Genomic DNA, 18913 nt, shown 5'->3' with positions numbered 1-18913 from the left:
TTCTAAAGGGCATGAAGGAAAGTTGCTGTTCATATCCATCAAACTAAGGCTTTCTCTGAAGGAATTCTGCAGATATATGTGAAATAGGTAGGGAGGGATTGTTTTATTTTTATTTTGCATAATTGACATCAAGAAACTATTTCTTAAATTCTGGTACCTATTACTGTCAATGGCTCTATTCTGAACTAGACCTCTGGGGATTAAGTGGGAGAGGAAGAGAAAAGGCGGAAAAAAGCAGCTTTCTCCTTAACATTCCAGTGAATTGGTAGATCATATCTTCTTTATCATATCTTACTTACACTTCTTATGTTTTAACAGTGTTTTATAATCTAGCCGATTAATTAGAGAGCATATATGTGTGTATGTTTGTATTTTTAACTCTCCCTATGTGATATAAAGCCGTGGGACATAAAAGTAATGAGCATCACAAAAATGAAGTCATGCACCCAAGGCTATAGAGGTTGTCAGTATCTCTGCTGAGATCATAATTTGAGCTCCTGTTGCTGTCAGATTTCAGTCCCTTAAAGCATGCAGCATGTCATCCTTAAAGAATTGTAAAGAGTTGAAATTTGCTTTGTATTATAATGAGAAAACCAAGAAATTATTAATAAAAATTGCCACTGAATGTTCTTAATTTTATCACTGCCTTTGTAAGTAGGTACTTACTAGTTCTGAATGACACTACTCTTAATTGCAAATAATTTAAATTATCATCCTAAACCCCTCATTTAGTCAAGTACTCCTAAATTTAAGTGCTTTGCTACATTGAGGTCTGCATTCATTTCAGGCATTACAGACCACTTCTTTTTTAAATTACTCCTCCTTCATTAACTGTCTTCCCATTATTGAGCTATATTGTCGTGGAAGAAGTCTCATGTTTTACTAAATTAGAAAAGAATTTAAAAGAGTTTGGGTTTTTTTCATTAAATGCAATCGTGTCTAAATGACAGTAATAAGAGATGAAGAAAAATAAATCTAGCAATGACTTTCAATGTCAGTTTATATAAGTATCTTTATTATTGAAATTTCTCTTGTAAATTTGAAAGGTGACCATGCTTCAGTGCTATGGTTTCAGTATATCTTTGTTTGCTTTTTTCTAAGACTTTTGCTTCAGAGTTTCAGACATATTTGATCTACCACTTCATCTCTTTCCCCTTTGGTTGTTTAAATTCTAAGACAAAATATATTGATAGACAGTCCTAGAAAAACAAGAAAAAGTTCAAATGTGAGTAACAACTAACAGCACCTGGCCTACCAATGTACTTAATCTTTGTTCCATGGTAGAATTTAACTTCATAAAAGCAAGCAAATAGGATTGGCTATTACAACAAATAATACAACTTAGTATCTCAACACTTATTACCTTACAACAAATAAAGTAACTGCTAATATGTATTCTGTAGATGGTTTTACCATGAGTAACGTGATTTATCATTTTGCACCTTCCTCTGAAGAGCAAACCATATTTGATCCAGTTGGGTTCACAGATATGACCAGTTCCTGCTGAAACATTGCTGTCAGAGTGGGTGTTTACTGAATAACAATCTGCTCTTGGCCCTGGGGAGTCTTAAGGCTTCTCTACGTGTTCAGAGCCACCAGGTACCCAGTCAATAGCATTACTATTACTACATTACTATTACTACAAACTAGAGGATGTCTGGGAAGTCCAGTGCATGACTGGAGTCAGTGGCATCAGGAGCAGCAGAGGTACACAGATAGAAATGGCAAGGCAAAGGCAGGCAGGGATTGTAGTGGGCATGACTAGGAGAGAGGAACAATGGATGGAAAAGGGAGGAAGGAGGGAGGGCAGTGGAGAACCTTGCTCCCAGCGCTTGACAACCTCTGCTGCTCCATGCAGTGGTTTAGCTTGTTTCTATGATGATACTCTTGAACTCACACGTTTCTTTGAAGTGCAGCTTCACAAAGTAAGAACAGGATTGTAATTTACCTTCAGTACTCTATTATACTTCTCAATAATGTTTCAAGTACTATGAGTGCTCAATACCTCTAAAGGACTAAGGACCATGTCACTATTAAAGACAAAGCCATTTTCCAAATTCTTTGAAACACCTAGTTCTACACAAATTAAGTCATTATGTGACGTGAAAATCATTTAAATCATTTGCTATGGTAGAGTCAAGTACAAAACTATGTGAAATTATTTTTGCATTGTGTTGACTGTGTTTGGTAAATATCTATACCGTTCCTCCCTCTGAAGTAAAACCGATGCCATGTTTGTTTCCCTCCCTATTAGCAAAGTTAATTACATGCCACAGTTAACTGATTTCCCAGAATTTTAAATTACTTATTTCTCTAATGAAGACAATGAGATTCTACATTACATACAGAGAAAGAGATTAAATAATTAAAGAAAAACAAAGGAAAAAAAAAACCCAAACAAACAGAAAACCACCAAAGACCTGCTTTGGCAGAGAACTTCTGTAAACATTAAAATTACTTTGGTGCTCAGTGTGGTGATGCACATGTAGCAACTATAGAAGTGAAAATACACAGTATTATATAGTTATTAACATAAGTTATTAACATTGTACAGTTTAATTTATTGGCTATTCTCACCCTAAATCAAATTCTCTTGAGGCACACACTGGACTTCCCCATCCTCCTGCATTACCCATCATCTGGGTGGTGGCATGGGGCGCAAGATGTTTCTAGTCATGCAGTGGTTGCTTTCACCATTGTGAGCAAATGGCATTTGCCTTCAGGGTTTTGGTGGAGCATGACATACTCTGCCATGAGGATGTACCCTCACAACCAGATTCTTCAGCCGGACATCAGTCTTGCCACAATGTGGCAGCCCAGATGGGCTTATCTCTTCATTGACAGTTATTCTGCTTCTGTTGCAGAAGAGTTAAACTATTGGCCATTTTTCTCCTTAAGCCTGTCTAAAGATAGTTGGATAGCTCTCATCTCTGCAAACTGACTCATTTCACCTTCTCCTTGAGCAGTTTCTGACTTCTTGTAAGGAATTCCATGTAGCTGCTTTCCATTTCTGATGCTTTTCCCCAAGATGGCAGGATCCAGCAGTATAAGCAAGGTATATTGCTTCCCACTTTCTGGTAATTTATTACATAGTGGGGCCTCTTCAGCACATTACCTTCTTCTCTGATGACATTGTAAAATCTTTGCCCTCTGGCCAGCCCATGATAATTTCTAAGATTTCTGGAAAACTGGGGTATCCTATATGAGCTTTTTGTGTGATTAGTGCAACCCATGTACAGCATGATGTGTAGAGGAGACCCTTGTTTTGAACATCCAACCCAACACAGATAACCAGGTTGCCAAAAGCAGCTGTTTCAGTACTAATCACTTCTGCAAACAGCTCAAAACCCTTCATAAGCTGCCAGTATCTCCTTTTCAGTTGGAGTACAGCGAGTTTCACATCCTTTGTATCCCCAACTCCAAAAATCTAGGAGTTAACCTTGAGTCTTCCCTGGTGTTTTCTGCCAGAGGCTCCAGGTAGGACCATTCTCTCCAGTTGCATTATAGAGCACGTTTTTTACATCTTGCTCTGTTCAGACTGGCCCAAGGGCTACTGCTTGTTATGTTCAAAAGCTTGCCATTGCTCAGGGCCCCATTTGAAATCATTCTTCTTCTGTGTCATTTCACAGAGTGAAGGGCTTGGAGGGCTTCCAGGCAGACTAATTTGGAATGTGCGTTCTCCAAAATCCTACACCACCTAAAAAACCTTATGTTTCTTTCTTGTTACTTGGTGGAGGCATGGATGTTATCTCATTATTCACATCCATTGAGATCTGATGATGTCTATCTTGCCATTGCCTTTGCAGGTCTCTTTACCTTTTTTATATAGCAAAACTTGCTTTCACAGAATTTGGACTATTTTCTTCCCATTCTCAAAAACTTCAGCTGTATTGCCCCATATGATGACAGCATCAGTGCACTGCAGGTGTTCCAGAGCTTCACCCTGTTCCAGTGCAATCTGGATCAGATGATAGAGTGCCATGGCAGATGGTAGGGTTGTGTTTCTATCCCTTGGGCACTTGATTCTAGGTGTACTGGATGCCACTCCAGGTGAAAGCAAACTGTGGCCTGCACATTTTTTTCATCCCACTTCCTTTTTTTTCCATCCCACTTCCTCATGGCCTCTCTGTGGTCCCACACAGGTAAAACTCTAGAGTACTCTGTGGAATGTACCTTCTATATCCTATTTCTCGAGCAAAAGGATGCCTGCTCACATAAACTTCCTGAATTACCGGAACTCCCAGGATTCTCCAAAGCCAAGATGAGGGAAAACAAATACTGTCTTCATATTCCTGGATTTGACAAATTGCTTCATCCACTGCTGGTGACACATCATCTTTCCAAATTATTGTTGACAATGGGCTATGTTGCACTGATGGTGCACACTTCACAAATTTCTACCTCATGGGTTGTACACATAGGACTTCATCTGGATCTGTGGGGAATTGCACATTGTCCAGGCCATAATATATCATTTCTCACATGGCTGTTTCTCTCAGGTATTACCGCAGGCCTTGGCCCTAGGGTGTATCACCGTGTCCCACAGCCATAGGGAGGAGGAGGAGAGAAGATCCAGCAGGCAGGAATTGTGCAGCAAGATTGATTAATTATTTTACAAACTCTTTTATAGACTTTTTTCTTCATAGTCTAATTGGACAAAGGATCAGCCACCCCTGGGGGTGATTGGCTAAACTCCTAAAACATCCATTGTCAAAATATTTTCCCACTACAACATAAACAAGACTTTTCAAGGTTGCAGGTGGTTTGGTTGTTTACATAACTGCTGCCTCTTCTGTGAGAGAGAAAAGTCTCTCATGGACTTAGAAAATAGCAAGAAAATCCTTGCTAGCAGCATTTTTGTATCTACACTCAGGTGTTGAATACCCTTCTCTATTGCCATCTGTTTGCCTGGGTGACATGGAATATTGCCCTTATGTGTATACCTTTCCCCCTGTACTTCAGAGGAGGCTAAGGGCTCCAGAGGCTAAGGGGTTGTGTCTTTTTTCCCATCTCTTTGGCAATGGTTGGCTCCTTAGCAAGTAATCCCAGCTGACTGCCTCACTTACCCTCTAATTCCAGACTACTAGGCCTGTTGTCCCCAGGTAAAATCCTTTTGTATCTCCCACAGTTCATGCAAGCATAGGGATTGAGTGGTGGTTTTTTCTTCTGTCTCTTCTTCCTGTTCCTGTGATGGCCCTTTTGGTGTCCATGGTAACAGCACTGAAAATGGCCCTTGTAATGGCTCTACTTCTTCTAGCTTTTTTTTTCCTGCACCTCTTCACTGGCAGAGCATGAGACACAAAAAATAAACACTACTTAACAGCAACCAAAACATTAGTGTATTACCAACATTATTCTCATACTGAATCCAAAATACAGCAGCATACCATCTACTGAGAAGAAATTAACTCTGTCCCAACAGAAATGAGGACAAAAGAAGATGTCACTTTACATTGGCATCTTTCTGGTGCATATTCTTGTTTCAAATGTCACGTTTAGCATTTATATGTTGTTGCCATGATGTTATAATCAGTAATAATACGTTAATGTTAGCAACACAGGAGTGGCCTGAAGATATAAACTCAACTTGCTACTGAAAAGTACTTACAGGTTATTTACAGACATGGGAATTTTTAAATATCATTATATAAGTGATATGTAAGAAGGTGGAGGGGTGTTATCATTATATTTCTCAGTAAGGACATTGGATTATGTATTAACATGATTCATTGATATCGTTACTGAAAGAAATCTCTTTCTACTGTTTTTTAATGGCTTAATGCAGTTTTGGAAAACATACATATGTAAAATGTGAATATCGTTTCAGTACTTAGTAATTCAGATCTATTTACTTATTGTCAGTACATTTTTTTATAACACAGATTTGAGCATGAAAAGTTGTAGCTTTTTTAATGAACTGAAAAATCCCATTTAAAAATTTCTGTATGGATCTGAGGATGTGGCCTTAGTGATACAGTCCTGCATTGGATGGTTTTGCAGTCTTATATAGCTAGCCTGCGTTTCTGTGTGAGACAAGTCTAGTTAAAAGCTACCATGAGACAAGTTGGATCCAATAGCGTATGATCCACGTGTGCTATTATATGCTGCTGAACCAAAAGCTGCCAAGATGTACAATTGTATGCTAATGCCAGAAGTACATTTTGACTCACAAGGATCATCAGTGTCCAACTCCGGGCCCTGCACAGGAAAGCCCTAAGAGTCACACCATGCACCTGACAGTATTGTCCAAACACTTCTTGAACTCTGTCAGGCTTGGTGCTGTGACTACTTCCCTGGGGACCCTGTTCCGGTGTCCAACCATCCTCTGGATGAAGAATCTTTTTTAATATACAACCTAAACCTCCCTTGACACAATGTCATGCCATTCCCTCAGGTCCTGTCACTGATCCCCAGAGAAAAGAGATCAGTGCCTACCCCTCCCCTTCTCCTCACAAGGAAGTTGTAGACTTTGAGAAGGTCTCTCCACAGTTTCTTCTCCAGGCTGAACAGTGCCCTCAACCTCTCTCTTCATAGGGCTTCCCCTCAATGCCCTTCACCACTTATGTAGCCCTCCTTTGGACACTCTCTAATAGCTTAATCTCTTTCTTATATTGTGGTGTCCAAAACCACACACAGAACTCAAGGTGAGGCCATACCACTGAAGAGCAGAGTGGGACAATCTCCTCTCTAGACCAGCTGGTGATGCTTTGTCTGATGCACCCCAGGACACAATTGGCCCTCCTGGCTGCCAGGGCACTGCTGACTCATATTCAACTTGCCATCAGCCAGGATCCCCAGGTCCCTTTCCACAACACTGATTTCCAGTGTCTTGTTCCCGAATTTATATATAAATCCAGGATTGTCCCATTCCAGGAGCAGAATCCAGCACTTTCCCCTGTTAAACCTCATATGGTTGGTGATTTCCCAGGAGTACAATGGATCTGAATCTGGAGCACATGAGTATTATCCCAAATTGGGTGTCCTTCCTAGCAGACAATTTTGAGTACCTTGCCATTTGGTCTAAATCAGAAAGAAATTAAAAATTATTTGAGAGGATACTTCTGCATCACTTAGTGTCCCTCCTTAGAATCGTAGAATCATCAAAGTTGGAAGAGAGCTTTAAGATCAAGTCCAACTGTCAGCCTAGCAATACCACTGTTATCCCTAAGCCACTAAACCGCTAAACCATAACACTCAGCACCAGATCCAGACACCTCTTAAACACTTCCAGGGATGGTGACTCCACCACCTCCCTAGGCAACCTGTTCCAAAGCCCAACCACCCTAACAATGATTTTATTTTTCTAGTATCTAACTGTCATGGTTTAGGAATGGTATTCTCCAATTCTCCAATTCAGTGTTCCCACTGAAACCACTCCAGATAATGCACTGCTTGCTCACTCTTGCTTCTCCTCCCCCTGCCATTCAGTGGTCTGGAGAGGAGGATTGGAGGCACAAAACGTAAAGATCATGGGTTGAGATAAGAACAATTTATTGGAAACAGCAATAAGATAACAAAATGAACACTAACAGCAACCATACTAAAGACAGAGTGTACAAGTCAAGAAATGTTATTGCTCACCCTGTGGAAACCCCCAACCACTCTCTCTGCTACACTACGTCAATCTGGAAGGGATCCTGGATCCCCTGTCCCTGGAAAATGATCTGGGCTGGTATTAAATAACCTCTGAGTCCTGGCTACTGCGAAAATTAACCCTGTCCTGGCCAGCACCAGGACACTAATCTGAATCTCCCCTGTCCTGGCTTAGGGCCATTTTCTCTGGTCATCTCACTGCAGGCATGGTAGAAGAGACTGGCCCCCACCTCAACTACAACCTTCTTTCAGGTAGTTGTAAAGCTTTGATCCTATTTCTTAGGATATTCCTGACAGCAAATTCAGAGACGTCTACATGACTATCTGCAGCATGAAGTTGTAAAAATAAGTACAATAAATTTTGGCTTTTTGGTGGAGTTTTTTTAATTACTGTGTTGTTCATTGTTGCTGACTTGGAGGCAGTTTGCAATAGTGAATATGCTGGTGTCAGTAAATACTGTTCCTGCATGGTTTAGGTTTTACTTTCTTAGCAGCAGAATATGAGGTCATGTTTTTGAAATGGAAAGCTTTAAGAACTTACCTCTTCACAAGCACTTTTAAGTGATATTGCCAAAAAAGTATGTTTGTTTCCTTTGTTTTGTGTTTTCCTGGCTGAATTATACTATTCTCTGTAGTGGTCAAATCCTACAAAGAAGCACCAAAACCAACAAGCTGAACCTTTGGCCAAGTTGTGAACTAATCCTCTCTGAAGAAAAGATGAAATAAGTGTTTCTAGTGTACTGCTGACAGAGGTGTCAAGCACAACTGGTATGCCTAACATGAATTTTAAAATGCTTACTCCCTCAGTGCTTGTTCTCTTACTATTAAAATAAACAAGATCATTTTTAAAAGAAGATTGAATTAAAAAATAAGGAGCAGCAGGTTGTTGTGATCATTTGGATGGGTTATCCATTGTAAAGTACAACTCATGCTAAAATGCATGGTGCTCTGGCCTGATCTAAAGGAAGAAAATTCCCCCATGGGAAGTAAGTGGCAGATCAGGCCCAAAGGTGAGTGCTGTTGCTCCTTGTGTGCATCTTCTGAATGTGTTTCTGCTGAAAAACAGTAATTTTCCTTTAGTTAATGTTGGAATTGTAAAAGGACGAGAGCCCGGGGATCCCGGCGGGGGGAGGAATGCAGTCCAAAACCAATGTGGTTGATAAGCACAAACTCCGTTTATTAGCATTCCAAAGGCACTTATATAGTATACCAGCTTGTTAACTCCTAAGTGGCCTAAAGCTTATCACAGCACATTTCTATTTCTACATAATTGGACTTACATTGGCAAGCTTCCACAGTCAGTACATCTTATCTGAACAGCTGTACCTTTTCAAAACTCCCTCTTTATTCCCAGGCTTGTTTCTCACACCAGTGCTTTCTCATGCAGGCAGTTTCTCACACAAACCTTTGCTTGCGGGCCTTTTGCTTGTACAGGCCTATTGCTTGTACAATTTTTCTATAGATCCCATAATTCTATCAATGATCCATGCCCGGGATCCTTTAATAATGCAACAAGTTAAAAGCTGAGTACTGAAACCCCAGCAAACTGCAGTTTTGCATTCATTGTTACGACTTTTATGTGAGGGTTGGGGAAGGAAAAGTAAAATTTCAGCTAATAAAATCCACGAAGGACTTATTTCCTTTTTTAATGTACATCCAGAGTAGTAAAAAATGAGAGATAAAAGCATTACAGCAGTAATAAGCATTAATGTACAAGCTGTAAGACTTTGCAAAAATGCTATTTTTAACTGCATTTTCTTCTTGTTGTAAATACTTGAAATCTAATTCAGATGTCACTGAACATCTGGTTTTTGCTGCATGCTTGAATAAATGTAATAGCGTCCAGAAAGTGTTATTCTCCTTTACATTTAACACCTACAGTAAACAGTGCAATTTAGAAGAACAAGTCTCTGTTTTTCTAAGATACAAATAATGCTTACAGAATAAGCACAGCAGAATTATGTTTACTGAATAATTTGTCCAAGTGTACAGTTACGTGGTTTTCAATTGTAAAATGTGTCCTCCTTAGAAAATATAATCAATTATGAAAGTTGTAAAGATTTTTTTTCTTAAAAAAAATTTATTTAAGGCCTGTGCAGAGATAAAACAGAGTTGAGAATATTCAATCTATTTAACAAGTGTTTTAAACATTACAATCATGTTTTCTAATTAACTCTAAGCAGCATGTGTGGTAATGTAATCATTAATAAACAGCAATTCTTTGCATGAAATAAAATATGTTCTTAAAAGTTTTGAAATAACCAAATAAACTTCCAATTTATCATGCCTTGAAATAAAGAGAACCGAACCATGACTATGTTTATCTCTGCACTTCTGAGTAATCCTTCTAGTGTGAAGCTATAACCTAGTCTCTTCCGGAAAGAAAAAAAAAAAAAAAAAAACCAGAGGGAAAAAACCACCTTTGAAATTTTGTATAAGGAAAAGAAAGGAAATTGATTAAGTCCTTTTTTGTAAGGGTTTTGAACAGTTAAGAGTTCAAAATAAATGATCAAACAAAAAAAAAATCTCAGCACCAACAATAGCAAGAGGGATCACTATTTATTTTCTATTCCACATTGACATGTTGTATAAAGTTTCTGGGGAAAAAAGGTAAAAAGCCTGTTAAAAGCCTCCTTTGGCTGTGCTAACAAACATGCAGTATTTGTAGTAGTTATCTGTACAGCTGTGTGACTGCATTACCCACCTGACCCGTACTTGTAACACTGGGCTTGTAACATTCTAGGAGTGGACTTTGTATTGCACTATTAACACCAAATATATTAGAGATCAAATACAACTGCAGGGTGTCAGTGGCCTCCCTCTGACTCGCACCAAGTGTTGGATTATTTAAAGGGGTCCTGTTTCTGGCACTTCTCAGGAGAAAATACAATTTTTTTTCAATTAGTCATTGTGCTATTTGGTTTGTTAAATCTTACACAGAAATAGAGTCACAGCCTGGGTTTGTTGGCCTGTACCTTCAGAAAAGTTTAATAACTCACCTCAAGAATGAGATGCTGAAGGTTTTGTCTGACTTTCAAGAAGAAATGGGAGGACTTACAGGGGGAGAGGTCAGTTGAAAAGCCTATAGACTAGCTAGGTTTAGGAAGAAGAAGGAAGTTCAAATCTAATTTTCAGGGTAAAACACCAAGAAAAACACTTACAGAAGCTGTATTTGGAGTGTATTTGTAATGTACCATAATGTCACCAACAATACATAATCCAACAGTAATTTATTCCTTTTATGTATGTGGTTATGTTTGCCCCAAGAAAGATCATTTAAAAGATAGGTTTTCTAGAAAAAACAAAAGGTATTGATGCCTTGAAGTGGCTTGTCGCAGTTTTGGAGACAGACAAGCAACAAGACTGGGTTCATGCACAACAACCCACTTTTATTGAGTCCTCCTTTACTTACATAGAGTTAAAGGTCCACGCGGTCGATCCCTATGGGCTGAACAAGTTACCACCCAGCCAACCAGCCAATAGCTGCTTGCATCCGCAACAGCCTGGGCCTGCTCTTCAACAGTCCACGCTGGTCAGATTGCATAACCTACTGGTCAAGGTACTTATATAATTTCAGTTATATCTTCATTATTTCAGTTATAAAACAGGGAGTTATAAAATGAGATTAATTATTATTGTGAAGCCTTCAGGTCAACTGCTGACCACCACAATAATTCCCGCTTTTTGTTTTTAAATATAAAAGCAGCATCTGTCATCCTGTCTCCAGGGCCCTTGGAGACAGGGTGACAAACATGGCTCAACAGGCCTAGGCCCTTTCAGCCAGATATATCCCGTTGTATCATTGGCAATGTAACAATCATATCCAAAAGCTGTCAAATGGGACTACCAGTGATACAAACTCTCAAAGTGCCATGCGGCAGGCTTATTAACATTAAAGTTACAACTTAACAACTTTATGAACAGGAAACTTTAGAACCATGGGAAACTTAGAGCTGGAACGCCTTGATGGAAGAAGGCGTGCGAGGCTTTTGCCTGTGCAGGTGTGTCTGGTTGCGGTGCTGTCCAGGGAGGGCTGTCAGCAGTGTAGCGATGGTGACGATATTGTGGTGTTCCAAAGGGGGACAATGGCTCTGGGTCTCTTTCCTGGTCTCTCTTGCGTCCTTTGTTGGTATACATCCTGGGGACAGCTCCAGCTCCGGTAATAGCAGCGTGTCTGCTCCTGTGGCAGTGGCGACATTAGGACTTCGTGGTCCACCACTATTTCCAGGCATGATGCTTAACTGGAGATCGGGTGCCTCTGATAGCGTGTCTGTCTTGGGCAAGCATTTTTGTGATGGCTGTGCAAGTGTGTTCGATGTAGTTGCAGGACGCTCTGTTTCCACAGAAACTTTGCGGCCAGCACCACCAGGCATGGTCACAGAATGCCTGCTAGTAGCAGCTTGGCAGTGGCCAGAGACTTGGCAGCAGCTGGACATGGTCCTGCAGTGGCCAGCATTAAGCACTGCTCTGCAGCTGTTGGAGGCAGGGCACAGAGGGGCTGGAGGGCACTTGTTTAATGTAGCGCGGCCATGCGGGGTGCCTCCACCAGTTGGTTCGGTGGCAGTGCTCTTCGCCAACTGTATGTCCCAGCAGGGGCATGCAGTGTGGTTCCACACGGCAGCATGGTGCTGCATGGAGGGGATGCCCCAGCACAGGCCAGCGGCGCCGCCCTGCACAGTCGAGGTGCTCTCTTGCACACCTGGTGCAGCATCCACACCTCCTGCTGCCCTCTCCTCGCTGCTGGCCTCAGTCGGGGGTGCCTGCAGTGTTCCTACCGTCATCCTTGCATTATTCTCAGTTTTTAATTGTTTTAGCAAGTCCACTATAAGCCTCCAAGGCTTTATCACGTTAATAGTTGTCTCATCTCCTATGGAGGCCGCTTCGATTATAATTTTGCCAGCCCGCTTCCACTTTTCCAAGTCCAGGGCAGTCCCCTCAGAGACGTCTAGTCTGTGGCTCTAACATCACGTGATTAAGGCTGTTAAAGCCTGTTTGTTGTATTTTATTCCCTTTTTTGTTAAAAAGGAAGTCAATACCTCTAGTACAGAGTCTTCCAGTGCTGAAACCCATGCACCCATGCTGGCAATGTCTCCCTGTTACAAAAAGGGAAAAAGAAAAAAAATAGAAGGAAAGGTCTGGACCAAGCACCGCTATCCTGCCACTCTTCGCAGCTCAAAGGCTGCGGGCAGCTCTCCCCGCTGCCCCCCAGCTATCCCGCCGCACTTCGCAGCTCGAAGGCTGCGGGCAGTTCTTCCCGCTACCCTGCGGCTATCCTGCTGCTCTTTGCAGCTCGAAGGTTGCGGGCAGCTCTCCCCGCTTCCCCCCAGCTATCCCACCGCTCGTCACAGCTCGAAGGCTGCAGGCACCTCTCCCTGCTGCCCCGCGGCTATCCTGCTGCTCTTCGCAGCTCGAGGCTGCGGGCAGCTCTCCCTGCTGCCCCGTCTGTCTCTCCGCTATACCTGTGGTAGCTGTTGTATCACGTCCAGGAGTCACCAATTGTCACAGTTTCGGAGACAGACAAGCGACAAGACACACTGGGTTCATGCACAACAGCCCACTTTTATTGAGTCCTCCTTTACTTACATAGAGTTAAAGGTCCACGCGGTCGATCCCTATGGGCTGAACAAGTTACCACCCAGCCAACCAGCCAATAGCTGCTTGCATCCGCAACAGCCTGGGCCTGCTCTACAACAGTCCACGCTGGTCAGATTGCATAACCTACTGGTCAAGGTACTTATATAATTTCAGTTATATCTTCATTATTTCAGTTATAAAACAGGGAGTTATGAAATGAGATTAATTATTATTGTGAAGCCTTCAGGTCAACTGCTGACCACCACAATAGTGGCTACCTGAAAACAGAGGCTAGACAAGAACAAGAGAATAAAAGTAGGTATTTATTTGAAGGGCCTTCAAAGGTACACCTTGGGAATGTAAAGCCTCCAGGGGGCTCCACCCAAGATGGACCCTGGGTCACGCGTTCTTCACACTTCTATAAGTTTGGTCCATTTGCATATCAGGGTTAATTCTCCAATTATAATTTCAGTTAATGATGTAATTACTCTAAGTTTGCTCCTTCTCTCAAGGCTTTGGTTTGCACATTCTGGGGCCTGGGACAATCAAGGTGTCCTTGAAGTGCAAACCTAGGGAGGTTTGTTATGTCTGACCAGCATGAGAGAACAGTAGTTAACAGGCCACAAGAAACTTCAGAGTTACACACTAGGCCGTACAGAATTTGAAAACTAGAAAAGTTAAAACCTAAGGTATCAGTATAACTTCTACAATGGTACACAAAAAAACTGCTAGTGAATGTTTTTATTTTTTTCTGATGTGACTAAGAAACTGAGAAGCATAAAGCTTCTAGCGACTGTTTTTCAGATAATAAAACTCATCTCACCCCTGTTTTGTTGCTTTCAAGTGACTTTGAGGAATATGAACATCTCAGTGTTAGTTAATATGCTATTTATAAATTCTTGAACATTCAAAGTCATTATTCCAAAGACATGTAGGCATTTAGTCTAATGTGATTCATAGTGAGTAAAGGTAAGTACATTCATTTGAGTTAGAAAAGTGTACTTCACTGAGAGTAATTGCTCCGTGAACTCTCTCAGAGAATGAAGAAAAATGCTTTTCATAGAAACAGAATGGTTTTTGTTTGAAGGGACCTTAAACACTGTCGAGTTTCAACTCCCTCCACCATGGGCCCATGGGCAGTGACACTTTCCACTAGACCAGGTTGCTCAAATCCCCATCCAACCTGGCCTTGAACACTTCCAGTGATGGAGCATCCCCAACTTCTGTGGCAATCTGGGCCAGTGCCTCAACATCCTCACAGTGAAGAATAGAACAGAAAGTATATTTCTCCCTAACGTCTAATCAAAACCTACCCTCTTTCAGATTAAAGCCATTCCCTCATGTCCTATCACTCCATGTCCTTGTATAAAGTCCCTTTCCAGCTTTCCTGTAGGCACCCTGTAGGCACTGGAAAGCTGCTGTTTATCTCACTGCTTCCTCTCAAAGACCTCATTCTATAAGAATACCTAAGAGAAATTTAATTGTTGGGGAGGATGAAAGTTTGGTGAGAAAGTTTCACAGGTACATAGGCTTGGCAGAAAGATGTCTGAATGTAGAAACTGGGGATGAGGTAGAAATGAAAGCAAGTTTTGATATAGAGTAAAAGATGTTTTGCTGAAACAGTGATCGATGAGTAACTGAGAAGGCAAAGGTTGGAGATTGGAAAGAGATTTTTAGGAGTAGGACAAAGGTATGTGACTACAAACAAAGACATGTTTTTCACCAAGTAAATAAGTCTCAAGAAGAGCATAAGGAAATAGAAAACATGTTTTTACCAAAAAGAGAGATATTGCAGGCAAACAAGAAATGTTGATGTAGGAAGAAGAAGAGAGGTCTGAGAATTTTCCACTGTAAGCTTAAATTGTAACTTACTTACTCTTGTGATTGGATAATAATGACTATAATATGGTGATGGTAGTAGTTATGATAGGCTATAGGCAAATGTAAAGGTATTGTGTATGGTGCTTATTGGTTGTTATGTATTAAGATACTCAGCAAAGAAAAGTATATAATGCCTTGTAACTTGAACAGAAAGTGGCTTCAGGTATGCCTACAGCTGGAGCTGGCAGCTGTAGGGCTGGCTCTGGATACCCACTCCCTGAAATGCTGTAACTTCGCCTATGCAATAAACAGCTTTCAAGAGAGCCGCCTGAAGTCCAGACATCCTTCATGAAACTTCCTCCTATATTTAATATTTTTTAGTTCTTCGACGCTAGTCTTTTGAAAGACTCTTTGCAGCTCATTAGAATTGGGCTTGTATAATCTTATTGGTGTTTGTCCTTTTCTTTATTCAGTATCAAAGCCATGCTAGTTCCTTTTGGCTCCCTAAAAGACTTCTAAATGGCAGTAGCAGTGAAACTATTGCAATATGAATTTAGCCTTGAGAGACAAAAATTTTCAGAAAAAAACCCTGATTATTCTGAAGATTTGGACCTAAGATGTAAATAACTATCACTACTTTCAAGTGAATGGTTCATCAAAATGCACTTTTAATGCCAGAATTTTATTCTTACTTAGTATCAGTTGGGTTGATATCACTGAGCTATTTGCTCAGTGTTCTGTGAAATGAAATAAATATACATGAATATTACAGAAAATTTTAGTCCATCAAAATATGACAGTATTATGAAAAATGAGAATAAGTCTTGGTAAATGATGCATTCAGAAAAACTTCACTAATATATTTGAAACCTGTCCTTTGGAAGAATAACTTTTTACCATAAACCACAAATGTTTTCCTATATGTGAACAGTGTTACTACAATATAGTAATTCTTTGTCACAGAAAATATCAGTTAAAGAACTTAAGTACTTTTCCTCCAACTTGATTTTTGATAGGGAGGCAGTTTCATTGAATTTGGTTTGTTATATAGCACCAGACATTTCCCCTGCAAGGAAGAAAACAGTAGTCACTTCTAACCACCGTTACCTGCTTTCTCTCAACTACCCAGATATTCAGATACCTATGTAATGCATGTATTGAAGGAAAAACCAGACACCCTCAAATTCATAACTTTAGTTCTGGTTTTCCACTGATTAAACTGTAGCACTGATAGTGCTGAAGGAAGAAGTTGCTAGTTTTCTGGGCCTCACCATCTTCCATCTGATTCTAACTCTTTAGCAATGTACACTATCGGAGGTACCATCCTAGCCTCATGTTTATGATGTGTTATTTTGTGTAATTTCCTTTTTAGTGGCAATTGAAATGATACAATTAGATATACAGTTTTTCAAATCTTGATTCTCTTTAATTGAGAATGTATTAATTTTTATAGCTGTAATGAAAAATAATTTAATAAGTAGCAATATAAAAATGTTAACGATTTGAGAAATTTCTTGGTCTAGAAATTGGTCTAGAGATGTGTCTCTGCATCACATAGAGTCAATATTCAGTCTTTTCAAATATTGTCTGTGACTATGTTTATTGTGAGTGATACTGTGTCCCATATTTAGGAAAAAATCGGAAAGTTACTGAACTCTAGCAATTTCTTATATCTTAGTAATATTTTTCTCTAGTAAACCAGTGATAATTCCACTTAAATTTTGCAAACTGATAAAATGGAAGGATTCTTTCTTGTAGTGGATTCTCTGTTGCCAGACTAAAGGATCAAACTAGTGGTCTGATGTGACTGATGTTAGGTGTAAGAAATGTGATGCAGTGGGAATTATGGACTGCAATTCACAAGAGACTTTCCCACATCTGAACAAACAGTTGACTTCCACTTTGAAGCAAGTTTGGTTTTGACTAATTAAACTGTGACTACAGTGATAAATCTGAAGATAAATGCTTAATCCTCCTTTAAAATGCAACTAAGCTCTTTACATGAGCTGGGAACTGAAAATTCCAGACTTTTGACATTTTATTTGGCAGTACAGCCTATGCCTAATGCTAATAAACATCATTTTAGCTGTCTGCTGAGGACTGCAGGCCTTGCCTAAGTTCATCATCTCATCTATGACATGTCCTGGAAGAACTGTCATTACTCCAGCAGAGAACAAGTTAACCACCTTTATAGGATTTACACTAAACATCATTTATGTTGTGTGGCTATCCATTAAGCTATGCTACAATTAGCAGAGTGCATGAGATCTTGAGAAGTCTGTCAAGAAAAAAATCTCTGGCTGGGGATGAACTCCAGAAACCTGGGAGCATGGGATGGTGTTGAGGGGAAATGCGCTCACAAATATTGGGTCGAAATAAAAATGTGTTGATCTTTGTCTGAGAAATGAGAATTTTATCCAATTATTCTGCATGTACAAAATGTGTATTTACTTAATCAGAATTTCAGAGAGAAAAGATAACTGGCTAGTCCAGTGTCCTTCTCTATGGTTCCCTTTTCAAACAGGAAAATCAATGACTGGGCTGGGTTTTCTCAGATAACAACAGCAAAAGAATCCTTACGCCTTTTGGTTGCATAGTGATTTGTAACTAATGACAAGACTGAGAACCACAGGAAACTGGTAGCTCCTGCTTCCCTAAAATGGAAAATTGTTGCAGAGAATGTATCTCCTTCAAGCGAGCAGGCTGGGTTTATATACCTCCTAGGGAAGGAGAGAGAAAATAATTGTCTTTATTTACTGAACTTTTAAAAGGATCTTCTGAACCCCTGCACTCCATACGTGATATATACATTATATAGAGCCAGCAGTCCTTCCACTGAGGGTGTAGGCTACTTGCCTGATCTTGACTTCAAACACAAGTCTCCCAAAATGCTTTCCCACTGTGTAGTTGCATAGATAGCTAGTCTTGTAAATTTTCCTTTTATATTTCCAGGAAAAGACATGGAGAAAAAAAATCTGGAGTTACCGCCTTGTATCCTAGCAGATAGTATAATTTCATAAGGTGTCTGCATGCAAGAATGTTTGGGTGTTTTCTAATTTCTCTGTTTATGCCAAGTTAGCTTAATGTTGGCATCTCAATATTTAGAACTACAAGATCATATTCAAATTGCACTCAGAAGTCAGACAAATTAACAACATAATTAAAAGACATTTGAATACCTTGAATTTTCCAGAAGGATATTATGGCATAATATTAAATATTTAGTATGGAATTAATTTTTTTATTCACATTGAATTATTATAAATAATTGAATTCACATAAGTAGAGCAGATTTGACTATAACTTTTTTTCTCCCAGGAAAAGCAAATCTGACCCAACCCATCTATATTACTTGTAAAATTTATATTCTTTCCTCTCTCACAAAAAAAAAATGCATTGCAGATTGCATCAACTCTTTTTCTTGATTCCCACAGGCACAACAGCTAACAGATCTGGAGCAAAAACTAGCAGTTGCAAAAGACGAATTGGAAAAAGCAGCCCTTGACAAAGTAAGAAGTGCAATGTAACATAAGCATGTTTACCTCTATCATCTGTCAATGTTTTGGTGTAATTTAAAAAAAAAAAAAAGAAAGCCTTGCAGTGATTTAGATGCATACTAAGTTGCATCTAAGTTGTACCTGGGAGTGATGCTACTGGAATCAGTGAAACTAATTATGGTATTTGAAGTTATCTGCAAAGTTATTTAAGAAGAGGATGGTCAAATTAGAAAAAAAGCAGCTCAAAAAATTTACTCTGATTTTTAATAGATTTAGATACTTACTGAATTATAGTTTATCCTAACAGTAGACTTAGTGTCTCTCATAAGTGTATTTGCACTGGAGCACTTTTCTATTTCCCACCATGGACCCTTAGAATGCTCACAAATTCTGCATTACCAGGCCCCAAATATCAACAGTAGTGTGGC

At 39.9% G+C, this 18913-nt stretch overlaps 1 protein-coding gene across 1 annotated transcript in view; it reads left to right on the top strand.

Moving 5' to 3' along the window:
- LUZP2 (leucine zipper protein 2) overlaps positions 1–18913 on the top strand; it is a gene marked incomplete at both ends in the record, with an annotated part of 210928 nt that overhangs the window by 143914 nt on the left and 48101 nt on the right. The window contains one exon of the mRNA XM_082284266.1: positions 18423–18497. Coding sequence (XP_082140392.1) covers positions 18423–18497 — 75 coding nt within the window. The remainder of the gene's footprint in view (positions 1–18422; positions 18498–18913) is intronic.

Source organism: Coloeus monedula, assembly GCF_965178545.1.
Source record: "Coloeus monedula genome assembly, chromosome: 6".
NCBI classification, from domain to species: domain Eukaryota; kingdom Metazoa; phylum Chordata; class Aves; order Passeriformes; family Corvidae; genus Coloeus; species Coloeus monedula.
Note: the sequence above shows the minus strand (reverse complement) of the source record. Positions and strands in the feature narration are given on the sequence as shown.